This window comes from Delphinapterus leucas, chromosome 19 (assembly GCF_059928025.1).
Source record: "Delphinapterus leucas isolate spDelLeu-1000000601 "Yukka" chromosome 19, BTC_Dleu_Yukka2, whole genome shotgun sequence".
NCBI lineage: Eukaryota > Metazoa > Chordata > Mammalia > Artiodactyla > Monodontidae > Delphinapterus > Delphinapterus leucas.
The window spans coordinates 24,969,084-24,985,890 of NC_143147.1; the positions used below are offsets into that span (position 1 = coordinate 24,969,084).

Below are 16,807 nucleotides of genomic sequence, written 5' to 3' on the forward strand. Positions count from 1 at the left end.
TATGAAGTCCATGAGGCACATTTAAGAAGTTTAGCAGCTATAGGACTGGAGCTGCCTTCTTAGACCTCCAAATGGAAAGACTTCATTGAAGCCAGTGGGGTTTCCATTACTAAGAAGACACATGGTTAGGAAAATGTAGTCCTAGTAACTGAATCTTATTTCTGAGATGCCTGCAGGCTTTTCTGGCATCTGGTATAAGGGATCCTCTGGTAAAGGAGAGGCATTCTGTCATGGTTAATAATGAATGAGAGTGAAAGGAATTGACTTGGGTTATTGAGTTCGAAAGGTAAACTTTACTGGACAATGAATAAAACATTGTGATGGAAATTGCTCCTACACTCTGCCTGATGCCTCCTGCAAGATGCAGAAAGGTGTCTCCCAGCAGGTGATTTGATTTTCTTCAACAAATTCCTTAGCCTAACGAGTATAATTTCCCCCATAAACTTGTGAATTAATAAAAATGTCAGGCTGGAGAATTGAGCTCACTGAATAAAAATGACTGTGCTGGTGAGAAGCTAAGCTGTTTTATTATTATTATTATAAATATAATTACAGATAAATTGAGACCATTCTTGATATGTGACAAACATACATTTCCTGTGTATAGCACACAAATAATACATAATGTATTCCACACCTGAACAAATGCTTTTTAAAACTTTAAAAGTTAATATATTAGCTTATTAAAATTTGAATACAGTACATGTTTTTGGTCATGAGCTCTTTGAGTTTCTTCTCATGGCCCACAAGATATTCAACTCCATGTCACTATTTTCCTTGTCTACAGTAGTGATATACAGTTCATCATACACTTTTAAAATAAGACTGTTTTTTATATAACTGTGTAATGTGGTGAGCTTACATTACAAAAAGTATATATAAAAGTACATATAAAGAATATGTAATTATGCCTTGACTCTATCCATAAATGACTTGAAGCAGGTAATACATTTGCTTTTAAATGCTATTTACAACATGGACTCTTGAATATGTGAATTTGAAAATGAAAAATATGTTTTCCAGACTCAAAATGTTGATGTCTTAACATTGTTTATTTAAAAATTTGATTTCCAAGTGGGCAACCCTACATTAGAAAAAGATTCAAGGGCTGTGCCATAAAATCGCTTGTTTTCCATAGTCATTCTGAATTTAATGCTATAAAAAAGATGCTACTTGGATTTTTTTTTTTCTACACTGACTATGATCCAAGTTATTAAAGTTTAAAACCATATGAAAGCCTTTATGAGGATCCTGAATTGTATTTCTCATTAAAGAAAAGAAATGGCTCAGTGAGTCATGTCTGTAGACTTCAGTATAAGAGAAAGCAGGCGGCCATTGTCAGTCATTTGGAAAGTTAAAACTCAGCACTTAATGTGCATTTAGATGAGTGTAGGAGAGGACTTTTGTGGGCTTGTGTTCCTCTGAGCATCCTGAGGGCAGTGAGAGCACAAGACTTCTGATCTTCTAAACAAAAATCATTATCAAATGGATTTATTAAAGAGCTAAGCAGAACAAACCGCAGTCATATGTGTGTAGCTACAGTTGGCTTCCATGGGAATCATAAACGGCTCTGAGAACACTTTCAACTGATTCAGAATAAAACAATTTAAGGCTTGCAACAAATGTACAAAAAACTAAAAGCAATGATTAACCCTGACATGAAGAATCTCTGTTACATTTGCTTGTAAAATTTATGTACTTTGTTTCTTTTTTAACCCTCTGTTTAAAAAATCCAGCATTTTCGTCTGAAAGAAAAAAGAAAATATAAGCTCTTGGCAAATACCTGTGAACAAATGAAGAAAAGTGATGGGGCCACTTCTGCAGTAGCTTTCCATCAGAGATGATGTTTTATCTTGAAGCTAGTACATCTATTTTTAAAGCTCATTTACCTCCCTACACACTCATGATTTATTTGCATATTGACACGAAAGCTGGCTTCATCATCCATCATCAATCAGACAAAAAAAATCTATCAAGCATCTACAGGATGCACAGATCTGTTTTTGAAATGGTGTTGTGGTGTTAATCTGTCCTAAAACTAGGAGTACTTTTTTTAAAAGAAGCTATAGTACGTTGAGAAAGAAGTATTATCATTTTTCTGGGAGGAAAAGTTGCTAAATACTGCAGCAAACTCCTCACAGAAGCCACAAAATCACCTCTGAAGTTTTTTAAGGAACAACTCCCTGAAGTCTAGAATTTATGAGACCAGCAAATGTAAAATTTTCTCAACTCTAACACACATCTATCTAGGGCTCAGTGAAGACTTGCATCAGATTTATATGTCTTATTAGGTTTAATCTTAAAAGTACAACATGAAAAAACCTAGAATGTTTCAAATAATCTGAAATAGCAATCCTATGACAGTTATAACAACTGCAATTTCAAACACCAAGGCTTGCATAACTTCACAATATAATCATCTCAAAACATGTGATCAAAAACTTTGGGTAGGAGCTTCTTTCATAAATTCTTCGAGGACAGCTACCACACTTTTGGCTTCGGGCATTTCTTCGTGTTCCACTTTAACAATCTTCAAAAGGATATCTCCACTACCACAGTTCTTTAGGAACATGTAACATTTAAACAAAGCATAATGATTCATTTCTGCCTGCCGGATAAATCTCTTCAAATTATTTGTGTCTTGTATGGCCTAGAAAAAGATTACCCAGTTAAATGTGTGTTTAGTGAGATAATAATGAAGCCTGAAAAAGATCTCCTATCCAGCTGAGAACTCAGCATATGTTACTGAAATGTTTGCTTTTTATTTTTGAATATTTTCATCATTTTTATTGCTAATATGCTTTGCCCTTGGTAGAACAAAATCTTTTATATATATAAAGTAAAAATACTTTACAAATCTCCTAAATAAGGTGACAACATGCCTCCCCACCAAAATTTTGAACCCTTAGGCATGGAACTCCTTTTTTTGAACCCTTAGGCATGGAACTCCTTTCCAACTAAGATATGTCACGAATTACAAGACTGAAGTCTTTGAAATATAAGCAAGCATTCAATCCAATTAATTGGATATGCAATGGTACATATGCAGAAGCCACTGAAAAATATAAATGGAATGCCTTTTGAGGATTCTAGTTCGTGTTTGTTTTTAAAAACTTATTTTAATTATTGTGAATAAGGCTTATGGTACAAAATAGATACAGAATAATGCAAATTTATGGTTAAGACCCGGACTCTACTGACAATTAGGAAACCATAAACAAGACCAAAAGACAACCCTCAGAATGGGAGAACATATTTGCAAGTGAAGCAACTGACAAAGGATTAATCTTCAAAATTTACAAGCAGCTCATGCAGCTCAATAACAAAAAAACAAACAACCCAATCCAAAAATGGGCAAAAGACCTAAATAGACATTTCTCCAAAGAAGATATACAGACTGCCAACAAACACATGAAAGAATGCTCAACATCATTAATCATTAGAGAAATGCAAATCGAAACTACAATGAGATATCATCTCACACCAGTCAGAATGGCCATCATCAAAAAATCTAGAAACAATAAATGCTGGAGAGGGTGTGGAGAAAAGGGAACACTCTTGCACTGCTGGTAGGAATGTGAATTGGTTCAGCCACTATGGAGAACAGTATGGAGGTTCCTTAAAAAACTACAAATAGAACTACCATATGACCCAGCAATCCCACTATTGGGCATATACCCTGAGAAAACCAAAATTCAAAAAGAGTCATGTACCACAATGTTCATTGCAGCTCTATTTACAATAGCCCGGAGATGGAAACAACCTAAGTGCCCATCATCGGAGGAATGGATAAAGAAGATGTGGCACATATATACAATGGAATATTACTCAGCCATAAAAAGAAACGAAATTGAGCTATTTATAATGAGGTGGATAGACCTAGAGTCTGTCATACAGAGTGAAGTAAGTCAGAAAGAAAAAGACAAATACCGTATGCTAACACATATATATGGAATTTAAGAAGAAAAAAAAAATGTCATGAAGAACCTAGGGGTAAGACAGGAATAAAGACACAGACCTACTGGAGAACAGACTTGAGGATATGGGGAGGGGGAAGGGTGAGCTGTGACAGGGCAAGAGAGACTCATGGACATATACACACTAACAAACATAAGGTAGATAGCTAGTGGGAAGCAGCCACATGGCACAGGGACATCGGCTCGGTGCTTTGTGACCGCCTGGAGGGGTGGGATAGGGAGGGTGGGAGGGAGGGAGATGCAAGAGGGAAGAGATATGGGAACATATGTATATGTATAACCGATTCACTTTGTTATAAAGCAGAAACTAACACACCATTGTAAAGCAATTATACCCCAATAAAGATGTTAAAAAAAATTAAAAAAATAAAAACACCAAAAAAAAAATTAAAAAAAAAATAAAGATATTGTTTACATATAAAGAATGACAGGTAACATCTTTCATTAGTATTGCCTTTACAATTTATAATGTCGCTATATCACAGTGGATAGATTTGCTCCATTGAAATGTGTCTTTTTGTTTGTTTATTTGCAAATAGTAAACTAACATGAAAAAATGTTCAGCCTGAATAATAATTAAAGACAGATTTGAACAGCTATGGAGTGCCAGTATTAAATTAATAAAAATAAATAAGATTGATAAAAACCTGTTGTATTAGGTTCTGCACAGAAAACCCACACACATTGCTGGCCATTCTGTAATTTGTTCCTATTTTTCTGAAGTGCAAGCTGGCAATTTGTAAGAGGAACCAAAGCATTCAAACCCTTTGACTTGGTAATCCCACGTTAGGGAATATACCCTAAGGTAATAATCCAAATGAAAAAAATACGATCCAGCAATGCTCCTTCTGCATCTCCCTGAAGAAAACAAAACACCTGTTCAAAAAGGTATCTGCACCCTCATGTTCCCTGCGGCATCACCGAAGAACCCAAGTGTCCACTGAGGGACGAGTGGACGAAGAAACTGTGGTATATATACCCAGTGGAATACCACTCAGCCATGAAAAAGAACGAGATCCTGCCATCGGTGACAACGCGGATGGACCTCAAGGGCATCGTGCTAAGTGAAACAAGTCCGACAGAGAAAGACAAATACCGCACGATCTCTTCTATATGTGGAATCCAAATATATATAGAGTTAAAAAAACAAACAAACAAGCTCATAGACTTCGAGAACAGACTGGTAGCCACCAGAGGCAGGAGGTAGGGAGTGGGAGAAATGGGTGAACTGTTTTGGTTTTGGTTGAAATAAACTGAAATTTTTAAATGCAAATAAAGGGACTTCCCTGGTGGTCCAGTGGTTAAGAATCTGTCTTGCAATGCAGGGGACGCTGGTTCGATCCCTGGTCAGGGGACTAAGATCCCACATGCTGTGGGGCAACTAAGCCCGCGCCACAACCAGAGAGCCCGCACACCGCAATGAAGAGCCCATGCTCTGCAACTAAGACCCAACACAGCCAAAAAAATTCAAATAAAAACAGTGCTATACCATCGTCACCCTGTCAGATTAGCAAACATGAAAAGTTTAGGTACCCAGTGGTCACTGGGTACGGGAAAACTGGCACTGAGGATTCTAGTTTTGAGAATGACATCATAGCTATAAAGCAGATTTGTTACTCAGTCACCGGTACTAATTACAATTCAGACAAAGACTATGCGTGGCACTTGGCACACAGCCAATTAGTTACCTTTAGTTTAAAGTTCTCCAGGACTTGTCGAAAAAGAAAAGGGTTACCTCCTTCAGCACCATTCAAAAAAGCCTGCATCCAATCCTCACAAAACCGATTGCTTCCTATAAAATATTTTAGAAAAATAAATAAAAGTGAAATCACAAGACATTTATTCGTCCTTTCTTTTTATTTTCTTTTTTTCGCAGTACACGGGCCTCTCACTGTTGTGGCCTCTCCCATTGGGGAGCACAGGCTCCGGATGTGCAGGCTCAGCGGCCATGGCTCACGGGCCCAGCCGCTCCGCGGCATGTGGGATCTTCCCGGACCGGGGCACGAACCCGTGTCCCCTGCATCGGCAGGCGGACTTTCAACCACTGCGCCACCAGGGAAGCCCTATTTTCTTTTTTTTAAGTTGAGGTGTAATTGACATATTAGTTTCAGGTGCACAACATAATGATTCAATGTTTGTATACATCATGATATTCTTTCCTCCTTTATAAAAGCTCTTATAATGAATTATTTAAGACTTCTATAATGGTCTAAAAAAACTTAACTCACCACCTGGTTAAGAAATACCAAAATGGTTGAAGCTCCAATGTGCCTCTTCCCAATCGCATCCCCTTCCTTTCCCCTTCCTTGCCCATGTCTTTCTTTAAACTTTTGCCACATACTTTATCTATAAGCCCTATATAGTATTATTTTGCATATGTTAAAACTGTATTTTTCTTTAATGGCTCTTGCACTATATAACACGTTTATGTGCTATACTGAGACATATAGCTCTAGTTCACTCATTGTCACGGCTATATAGTATGCCATTGTACGAATAGAGCAGTTTATCAATTCTCCTGTTGACAGACACTTAAGTTGCTTTCAGTTCTTTGCTATTTCACACAGTGCCCTTATGAACATCTTGTATTTGTCTCCTTGTGTACACGTACAAGAGTTCTCTATATACCTAGGAGAAGAATTGCTAGGCATGACATGATTTCCACGTTTCTAGAACTGCTATTGTTTTTGGTGATTTGGGGATAAACATGTAAAACTGCACAAGACAGGAAGGATAAGTTTGCATCATTTGTTCTCAGCGCAAAAAAGGAGTTTCACAAGCCTGCTCCCGGGGTTGTGGCTCACCTGCGTTGTGGAACTGAGGCTGGGAGCTACTACAATCGATGATCACAGACTTATGCTGCTCCTCCGTCATAGCCATGCACAAAGACGTCATGGTGCCTTCGTGAATAAGGCCTTGGAGACTGGCCACACTCAGAAACCTGCCACACACACAATCCTTTTGCACAAACTATATTATAGGATGGGAGGGAGGAAGCAAATTCATTCTGCATTGGGAGTGGGGGTGGGTGTTAAAAACATAAACATCAGGCTTGCTGTGCAAAAGGCTCTCTGTTTGCAAAACTGTTCTTTACCTGTGAATGTCTCTCTTTGTTTTTTCATCTGATTCTTTAACCTCAACAGGAGTATAACTCAGAGCCTATGAGAGAAAAATAAAGCCTAACTGATACATGTATTCCAGTTTTCCTTGTTGCGCAGCCACTTGTGACTAAACATCACCTCCCCCAATAACCACGATGCTTGCTCGGCACTGTCCGGGAGCTCTCCAGAGCCTTGTTCAGCTGTTGCTCACTAATGGTCTGAAACCTGGCTTCACCACCACATATTTACATGAAAAACCTGGCCATTTACTCGAGCCTACCCCATTGTCTAGATATTTTAGTGAATTTTTCATTTTTTATTTGGACATTTTTATATAGGTAAAATCACTTTTGATTTCCATTTTCCTTCTCAAATTATTTTGGAAATTACACGTCTTCCAGATCACTTCAAAGAGTATTATTTTAGGGAGTTCCCTGCTGGTCTAGTGGTTAGGATTCGGGGCTTTCACTGCCATGGCCCAGGTTCAATCCCTGGTCAGGGAACCAAGATCGCATAAGCTGTGCAGCACGGCCAAAAAAAAAAAGGTAATTATTTTAAAACGTTTTATCTTATCAGAAGACTCAGTATTTGCAATTCTACCTTAGTAGTGTAACTTTCTAGATCTGAATAAATAGAGTGTGGTCTATCCTAATGCAGGCATTGTCTGAATGAATATTCAGGGGGAAGGTAATGTTCAGAGAAAATAAGTATGTCTTTAAATAATCCAAACTCGGCCAAAGTGATTCTCAATTAAGGAAATGCTTTTGTTTGGGCAATACTTACAGCATGTAGCAGAAAGGTAAGCTGCTCCTGAAAGAGATGAACCACCCTTTGGATTGGGCATACAACATCCTCAAACCAGCTGCTCAAGTACGACTGTATGTGGTTCTCCCCACCCCTTTCCTAGATCAAGAGAGAATGTCATTTGCTTTGATATCAGCCTTCACCTTGGACTTAACATTTTCTTCATGATACTCTTGACAGTGAAAAGAACTGGGGACAGACACCTTCTTTTAAGCTAACACCACAAATTTTAAAAAAGGAATTGTGATATAACTTTGCTGGGCTTGTTGGGCAGAGTGGGGATTAATTAATTCAGTACTGCATTTCTTAAAAGCACACTAAGAAATGCGTTATATAAAATGAAGAGACTGAATTAATAGGGTTCCATGCTATTTCTTCACTGAAAGGAGTTGGGGCATTTACATGTCAATCTCCTCCCACTGTACTGTGAACTCTTGGAGATACTCTCTTAATAATCCCCATCTCCCCAGCACCTGGCACAGCGTCTGAAACGTCCATGGATGAGCTTATAAAGTGCCTGTTGAATGAAAGAATACAGATAGTTCGTTCACACTCGAAATGCGAACAGGGAAGGATACAAGTCATCGCATCAAAGCACTCAAGCCCACTCCGGGTGTCAGACACGCTGCCAGGAGCTCATGTGGCTTCCTTGGCTGTGCTGCTCCCTGGGGCTGGAGGGAGAGCTCCAGCCTGGGAGAGCAGCTCCCCCTAGACTCGTATCCCCGGCTCACTCCTATGCTACCCTTTCCCCTCCTGCAGTGTCTTGTAAGCACATGCACAAGTGAAAGAAAGGAATTATTACCACGTGTAATGGGGAGTAAATTTTAAGAGTTATGACTTAACTGCCACCAACCGAACACATAGTTTTTAAAAGGTACAGATAAAGGAATTGATACGGAGGTATCTAATTCATAAAAGATCGATTAATGAAAACTGGGATGTTTCTAAAAATCTTTGAGGTTGAGTTCAAGGACAGTCATCCCATTGCATAGCATGTCTCTGGTGCCAGAGGCTTTGTGGGCCATTAGTTCTGACCAGAATATAAATCTTATGTGTCTAGAAATTGGGAAAAGAACGTCATCTTCCTCGCTTGGCATGTTACTATATACCTTTGAATTTAATTGAATTTTTCATAGATGCAAAACTTCAGAAGCAGTCTTGTGAAACATACAGCACTTATAGGACTATGTTCCCTGCTTCCCTTAACAAGCACCTTTCTTTTTTTTTTCTTCTTTTTTTAAAACAGAAATCCATTTTAAATTAATTTATGTATTTTTGGCTGCGTTGGGTCTTCATTGCTGCATGCGGGCTTTCTCTAGTTGTGTGGAGTGGGGGCTACTCTTCATTGTGGTGCACGGGCTTCTCATTGTGGTGGCTTCTCTTGTTGCGGAGCACGGGTTCTAGACACGCGGGCTCAGTAGTTGCGGTGCACGGGCTCTAGAGCGCAGGTTCAGTAGTTGTGGCGCACGGGCTTAGTTGCTCCGCAGCATGTGGGATCTTCCCGGACCAGGGCTCGAACCCGTGTCCCCTGCATTGGCAGGCGGATTCTTAACCACTGCACCACCAGGGAAGCCCCCAAGCACCTTTCTTTTAGCCCGCAAAGTAGCACATTTTCAGAATTTCTAACTGTTTGTGTCCACCTGGATGGTTTGACAAGTATAGCAGTCGCATAATGTTAATCATCTCAGTCTTTAAAAATATTAACGCAGGGACTTCCCTGGTGGTCCAGCGGTTAAGACTGCACGTTCCCAATGCAGGGGGCCCAGGTTCAATCCCTGGTCAGGGAACTAGATCCCGCATGCCACAACTAAAGATCCCGCATGTTGCAACTAAGACCCGGCACAACCAAATAAATAATAAATATTTTTAAAAAAAGAATGAAACTCTTTTAAAAAAGATTAATGCAATCATCTTACCTCACAGTTCATGTTATTTTTCAGCCCTTGAATATACTTGTCCAATTCAAGCCTGAAAGTATGTTCTTAAGGAAGCAATAAAGGATGAATCAAGAAAGGGTTTTATTTCTCAATAGGTAATATAAAAATCTCTCAAATAACTGTCAATTAAAACAAGCCAAGACAAACTGGTCGTATGGAGGTCTGAAATTGAAGTTAATGCATAAGAGGTAGAAAACCTTTTCAGAGGTTGCTAGTAATAATCCTCTACTTGCCTGCCAACATTTTCCTTCCTGATACCCTCAAAGACCAAAGAAAGGATATAGCTCAAGTCCTTTTTCAGACCCTCCTAAAAAGCAGACCACATACTCTGAACAGTTATGTTCAGAGTCTGTTGTTGTTTGGGAAAGCAGTTTTTCTTGTTGGAAAAGGCAGTAATAACAACCAACTCGGTAACCTGGAGTTCTAGAACAGAAAGAAAAAGGTTAAATGTATTATTTTGATAACTCATGCATGTAGTTCTGTAGACTCCTCTGAGCCCTGGTCATCCTGATCTGGCAATACCATTAGATTGCTCAGTAGGTCAGAGCTCCCCAGACTTCTTGGTTTACTTGTAACAACAGAGGAAAATGAACATATACCATAATGGGCTTTAGCTAAAGCAGCACCTAACAAACATGGAATTTCTTTGAATTCTCCTGTCTTATGTGAAAAATGCATGCAAATTTCACTCTTGTTCATAGTTTATCCATGTTTACATAAATATGATCATCTTTTCTCCCTCCCCTAAACCTTCATGAATCACTGAAGCTCCAGGCAGATGTGAAGTGTTTATCCGATGGCCTTATCTTTGGTATGTGGCCTCATACTCCTGAGAGGACTTGATGTCAATATCATGGTCTGAAGTGAACTACAATCAAGGGGTGTAGTAGAAAGATGGCTGGAATTCAACTGAGGACACCTATATTTAAGCCTGAATTCCATCAATGTGACCAGCCTTGGGACCTCAACTTCTCTGAGTTTATTACTTCATCTGAAAATGGAAGTAAGAGTATCTGCTTTATCACCCCTTTGTAAGGAGAATGGCATTGAAGTTTGTGAAAGCCCTTTACCACTGTAAAGTATACAGTTATAGTTTTGGTAATGAGCTCCTTTCTTCCAAGTACAAGACTAAATATGTACACTGAGGAGGCAGAGTCTCTGCCGTTCAGTTAAGTCCATTCCACAAAAATGTGAGGCCCAGTGCTCAGCTGCCAGGGAACAAAGATGAACTTTGCAGGTCTAGTAGGTACTGATCTTTTGGAGTTTCTCACCACTTCTCATATTTAGCTCAGAAATAAAATCTCAGGATACAGCACATTTTATACTTACCTCAGCTCCACAGATGCAACATTACCCAGCCCTTCAAAGACTGCTCCCTTAGAAAGACGCTTAGCAATGAAACTGCACAGCTCTGGCTCCAATTCAGATGGTAGATTAGTATCCGCCAAGGAGAGGCTTGACAAATGAAAGACACACGTTCCTTACCAGTGGACTCTGCATTTACACCCCGTAAGTCAGACAGGACATCACTAAAGGCCCGCACTAAGGACTCGGCAAAGCTTTCTATCTGACTCCTGTTGGTGAGGCTTCTAGGAATGTATATCACCAAGTATGATCTACCTCATCCATTTAAAATAGTTCTATCTTTCCAGCTCATTCTCTCTAGTATTATGACTCCACTGGGACCCCCAAGCCACTGACCTTATATCTTTTTCACAGTAGCCTCAAGTTTCTCATCCTCATCTCCTTCCTCCTTACCCAGCTTAAATTCCAGTCATTGTAATCACACCCCTGCACACATTCTCATTCAACCCCTTTGTTTTCACCTCCCTGTACCTGCTTAGCAAAACTTCAGCCCTGGTTAGTCCAGCTCTCTACCTAGTCTGCATCTGCACCTATGCAGCTGAATGTGGTTGGACAAAAACCCATATCCACAGTGTCTAGTCTCATTTTAAATTAATGACCACTAGGAATTCCCTGGCGGTCCAGTGGTTAGGTTGGTGGTTTCACTGCCGTGGGCCCGGGTTCAATCCCTGGTCGGGGAACTAAGATCTTGCAAGCCGTGCAGCACAGCCAAAATACATACATACATACATACATACATAAATGACCACTAGCCTCCAGTGGGCCCTACTTCTGCCCAGCTATCACATTTCCTGGTTCACTCATTCTTCAACTCTTTGAGATCTCTATTTTTCTTTAAATTAATTAATTAATTAATTTTGGCTGCATTGGGTCTTCGTTGCTGAGCGTGGGCTTTCTCTAGTTGTGGCGAGCGGGGGCTACTCTTCGTTGCAGGGTGCGGGCTTCTCATTGCGGTGGCTTCTCTTGTTGCAGAGCACGGGCTCTAGGCACGCGGGCTTCAGTAGTTGTGGCTTGCGGGCTCTAGAGCACAGGCTCAGTAGTTGTGGGACACATGGCTTAGTTGCTTCACGGCATGTGGGATCTTCCCAGACCAGGGCTTGAACCTGTGTCCCCTGCATTGGCAGGCAGATTCTTAACCACTGTGCCACCAGGGAAGTCCCTCGAGATCACTATTTCATGCCTCCTCTTCTTTCCTCAATCCTCCAACTACCTACTACCCATGAATAAACACACCAGCTTAGTGATCATTTATGAGCTAAACATAAACACTTCAGTTTGGTTGAGATTAGAATATAAACAGAAACTATAAATTGAATATGCAGGAAGAAAAGCTTTTCTGTCATCAAACTTCCCAATATAAAATATAAACCCAGTACGCCTCACATCTTTGGTTTCATTTTATGGAAAATTTCAAACATATAAAAAGTAGAGAGAATAGTATAATGAACCCACATGTACCTACCACCCAGTTTTGACAATTATCAGCTTATGGGCAATCTTGTTTCACTTGGTGGCGGGGATAAATTGGGAGATTGGGATTGACTTTTACACACTACTATATATAAAATAGATAACGAAAAAAGACCTAGTATATAGCACAGAGAACTCTACTCAATACTCTGTAATAGCCTATATGGGAAAAGAATCTAAAAAAGAGTGGTTATATGTATACATATAACTGATTCACTTTGCTGTCCACCTGAAACTAACACAACATTGTAAATCAACTATACTGCAATAAAATTTATTTTTAAAAAAATCTTGTTTCACCTGTACTCCCATGTTGTCCATACCTCCCACTTCGCAGACTTATTTTGAAGCAAGTTTATGGAATCATATTATTTCATCCCTAAATTTCTCATTAGGTATCTCTAAAAATGAGGACTTAAATATATATATATATATATATATATATATATCTCCACAGTTCTATTACAGTACCTGTAAAATTCCTTAAATCATCCATCATCCAGTCACTCAGTGAACATATTTTTGTATTATACTCCACTTTGCATCCATCAAGTGTTGAGGTTCATTCATTCATATATATATAACTACCCTGTGCCAGGTACCACTCAAGGTACTAGGTAGGGAGACATCGATGACCAAACGAGACGGCAATCCCTGCTATCCTGGAGTTTACACTGTAGCGTGCAGCAGAGGAGCTATGAAAGGGTGTTCAATGCGGAGGGGAAAGGAGGATTTTAAATTTGTTGATACTTATATTGAATATTTACTGGAGTTCCAATCAAGAAGCTCAGATTAACTGTGTGGCTAATCACCCTGGGGCTAATCACAAGGGTATTTGGATCTGCCCCAGCCTTGACTAAATGAACTAATGAAATCAAGATGAGGTTCCTAGGGGAGAGGTGGGCTTGATGGTTTGACTCAGGGAAAGCTGCGTGGAGACAGGGTACCCACTGACATCTGCAGGCCAGAGATGCCCTTAAGAGAAAAGCACATAACGCGGGATATGGCCAAGCTGTTTTTACCTGAAATCACCACCAGAGGGAGTTTCTGCATTTGTGCCACTTGGGCTTCCATCACCACTGTCCGCTCGCTGCTGTGCCAATCTGCACGCCGCAAAAGCAAGTCAGCTATCAACCTGTGGGTTCTAACTCAAACGGAGTATGGGGCCCCACCCCCCGCAAGCAGGATAGGGGCAGTCAACTAAAATGCTGCAAGGTAGAAGTGCTTGAATCCTCCACTGCCTCCATTGACAGGGAAAACCCATAAAACAGCTCTGACAAGAGCTCCTTCTCTCTCCAGGCCACTTAAGGGGTGGAGGAAAGGCTAAATTAAACGTCCAGAAGAGTCAAGGAAATTTACTCTTAAAAACAGACTTTACAGGGAATTCCCTGGCGGTCCACTGGTTAGGACTCGTAACTTTCACTGCTGAGGGCCTGGGTTCAATCCCTGGTCGGGGAAATAAGATCCCCCAAGCCACGCACTGCGGCCAAAACAAAAACAAAAACAGACTTCACAGGGCCAGAAGAACCCCAGGAAGTCTGCTGGGGCAGAGGGAAAAGAGGCAGCAAGGACAGAGGGTAACTAGAAGGTGGGCGTGGGGGTAGGGATGGCGGGTTGGGGATGGAGGAAAGTGGGGAGACAATGACAGGAAGGACAGGGGATGGGAATTGACATTATTGAGCGTGTGTGGCACTGCGCTAAACAAAAGGCAGGGGCGACAGGAAGGGGCTGGAATATGTTAAGGACAGAGCGCACAGGCATGGGAGGGCCAGGCACAAAAGTCCAGGATGGGGGCCCGGAAGTACCGCGTAAGGCGAGGAGGGCCCTGAGGGCCAGAGACCTTGGCTGGGAGGGGAGAAGACGGCGTTTGAGAGCCGCCAGGCTGCGGGACCTGGGGTGGGCTGCGGGGCCGGGCGGCGGGGCCGAGCGGTCGGGCCGGGGCGGGGCCACAAGGGCGGTCGGGCGCTGCACCTGCTTCCGCGGTAGCTGTAGAGACAGTAGTAGCTGCTGGGCGGCGGCTCGAGTCTCCGCTCCTCAGCGGAGCCACCCTCCTCGCTGCTCTCTAGCTCCTTTTCATCCCCATCCAGCGATTCCTGCAAGGAGGGGAGCATCGCGGCGGCCACTGAATGGCCCTGTGTCCCCGCCAAACCGCTCCCCCGCTGCCGTACAGTCCTCGGTGGCCCGGCTCCTCCGGCTCCCGGCCCTCGCGTATCTGCGTTCCGCCGGTTTCCCGGGCTCTCAGGCGAGGAAGCTGGACCGCCCCCTGATTTTCATGTCTTCTCTCACATCATTCAGGTCTCTGCAGAAACGTCACTTCCTCAGAGAGAACTTGACTGCCCTATGCAAAACACATCCCACACGCACCTCTACTGATGTCCCATCAGTCTCTGTCCTGTCCCCTTATATTTACTTCTTCTTCATCGCACTTGCCCCCACCTTATGTATTTGTTTACTATGTCTCTCCCAGTAGAATGTCAGCTTGTTCATTGCTATATCCTCTGTCCTAGCCCACGGCCTACGGTGCTCAAGAACTGTTTGCTGAATTCGTTTTAAGATTTTGTAACGCCTAGGCATGTTTTTCTTCCACGTTTCACCCTATCACTATATCAAAGATATTAAAGTACACCTACATCCCATGTTAACTTTATATAGAAAAATAATAGCTAACATGTACGGAGCAGTTTCTGTGTGTGAGGTCCCTTCTAAGTGCTTTACAAATACTTACTCATTTAATTCTCACAACTCCATGAGGTAAATATTATCCCATTTGACAGATGAGTAAACCAAGGCCAGTATTACTTAACTTGTCCATGGTAAAATAGCCAATAAGTGGCAGAGTGGCATTCAAACCCACTCTGGCTCTAGAACTCTTTTTTTTTTTTTAATTTATTTATTTTTGGCTGCCTTGGGTCTTCATTGCTGCCCGCAGGCTTTCTCCAGTTGCGGCGAGTGGTGCGCGGGCTTCTCATTGCACTGTCTTCTCTTGTTGCAGAGCGCAGGTTCTCGGCGCGTGGGCTTCAGTAGTTGTGGCTCGTGGGCTCAAGAGCACAGGCTCAGTAGTTGTGGCGCACGGGCTTAGTTGCTCCATGGCATGTGGGATCTTCCCGGACCAGGGATCGAACCCGTGTCCCCTGCATTGGCAGGCGGATTCTTAACTACTGCTCCACCAGGCAAGTCCCTCTAGAACTCTTAATACTGCAAAATTGAATTGAGGATGACTTGTTGACCTAAAATTATTGGACAATTAATCTCAGGGTTGCTTTGTTTTTTTTTTTTTCACTTCTTTAGATCTTTAATTTCTTACAATATTTTGGTTTTCCAGAACATAGTTCAGAACTTTTGTTAAATTTATTCCTAATTTTTATGCTTTTTGATGCTATTGTAACCAGAATTGTTTTCTTAATTTTATTTTCAGATTGCTTGTTGCTAGTGTATAGAAGTACAATTGGGGCTTCCCTGGTGGCGCAGTGGTTGAGAGTCCGCCTGCCGATGCAGGGGACACGGGTTCGTGCCCCGGTCCGGGAAGATCTCACATGCCGCAGAGTGGCTGGGCCCGTGAGCCATGGCCGCTGAGCCTGCGCGTCCGGAGCCTGTGCTCCGCGATGGGAGAGGCCCCAACAGTGAGAGGCCCGCATACCGCAAAAAAAAAAAAAAAAAAGAAGAAGTACAATTGATTTTTGTATATTGATCTTGTACTGTGAACTTTGTTGAACTCTTATTAGCTCTAGATTTTTAAAACATGTATTCCTTAGAATTTTCTACAAACAAGCGTATTAGTTTTCCAGGGTTCCCATTAACAAAGTACCACAGACTGAGTGGTTTAAACACACACACACAATTTTTTTTTTTGGCTGTGCGGCTTGCAGGACTGAACCTTGGGGTCCCAGCAGTGAAAGTGCTGAGTACTAACCACTGCACCCTAAACAACAAAACTTATTGTCCCACAGTTCTAGAGGTTAGAAGTCCAAAGTCAAGGTGAAAACAGCGTTGGTTCCTTCTGAGGGCTATGGGGAAAAGTCTGTTCCAGGTTTTTCTCCTTGATTTATAGTGGTCTCCTTCCTATCTCTTTATAGTGTTTTCTTCTGTACCTATCTCTGCAACCAAATTTCCTCTTCTTGTAAGGACACCAGTCACCAGTGTCCACCCCAATGAC

General features: G+C 41.6%; 1 protein-coding gene across 1 annotated transcript; it reads right to left on the reverse strand.

Annotated features, from left to right (window-relative positions):
- Nucleotides 1–505: 505 nt before the first annotated feature.
- C19H17orf75 (chromosome 19 C17orf75 homolog) lies at nt 506–14,909 on the reverse strand. The gene is made up of 10 exons (XM_022595724.2): nt 14,626–14,909; nt 13,677–13,757; nt 11,149–11,274; nt 10,102–10,242; nt 9,799–9,856; nt 7,862–7,981; nt 7,072–7,136; nt 6,782–6,918; nt 5,666–5,769; nt 506–2,650 (listed from the first exon to the last, which is right to left on the reverse strand). The coding sequence occupies exons 1-10, from the start codon at nt 14,763–14,765 to the stop codon at nt 2,435–2,437; spliced, it is 1,188 nt and encodes a 395-aa protein (XP_022451432.1). The 5' UTR covers nt 14,766–14,909; the 3' UTR covers nt 506–2,434.
- Between the last annotated feature and the right edge of the window lie 1,898 nt (nt 14,910–16,807).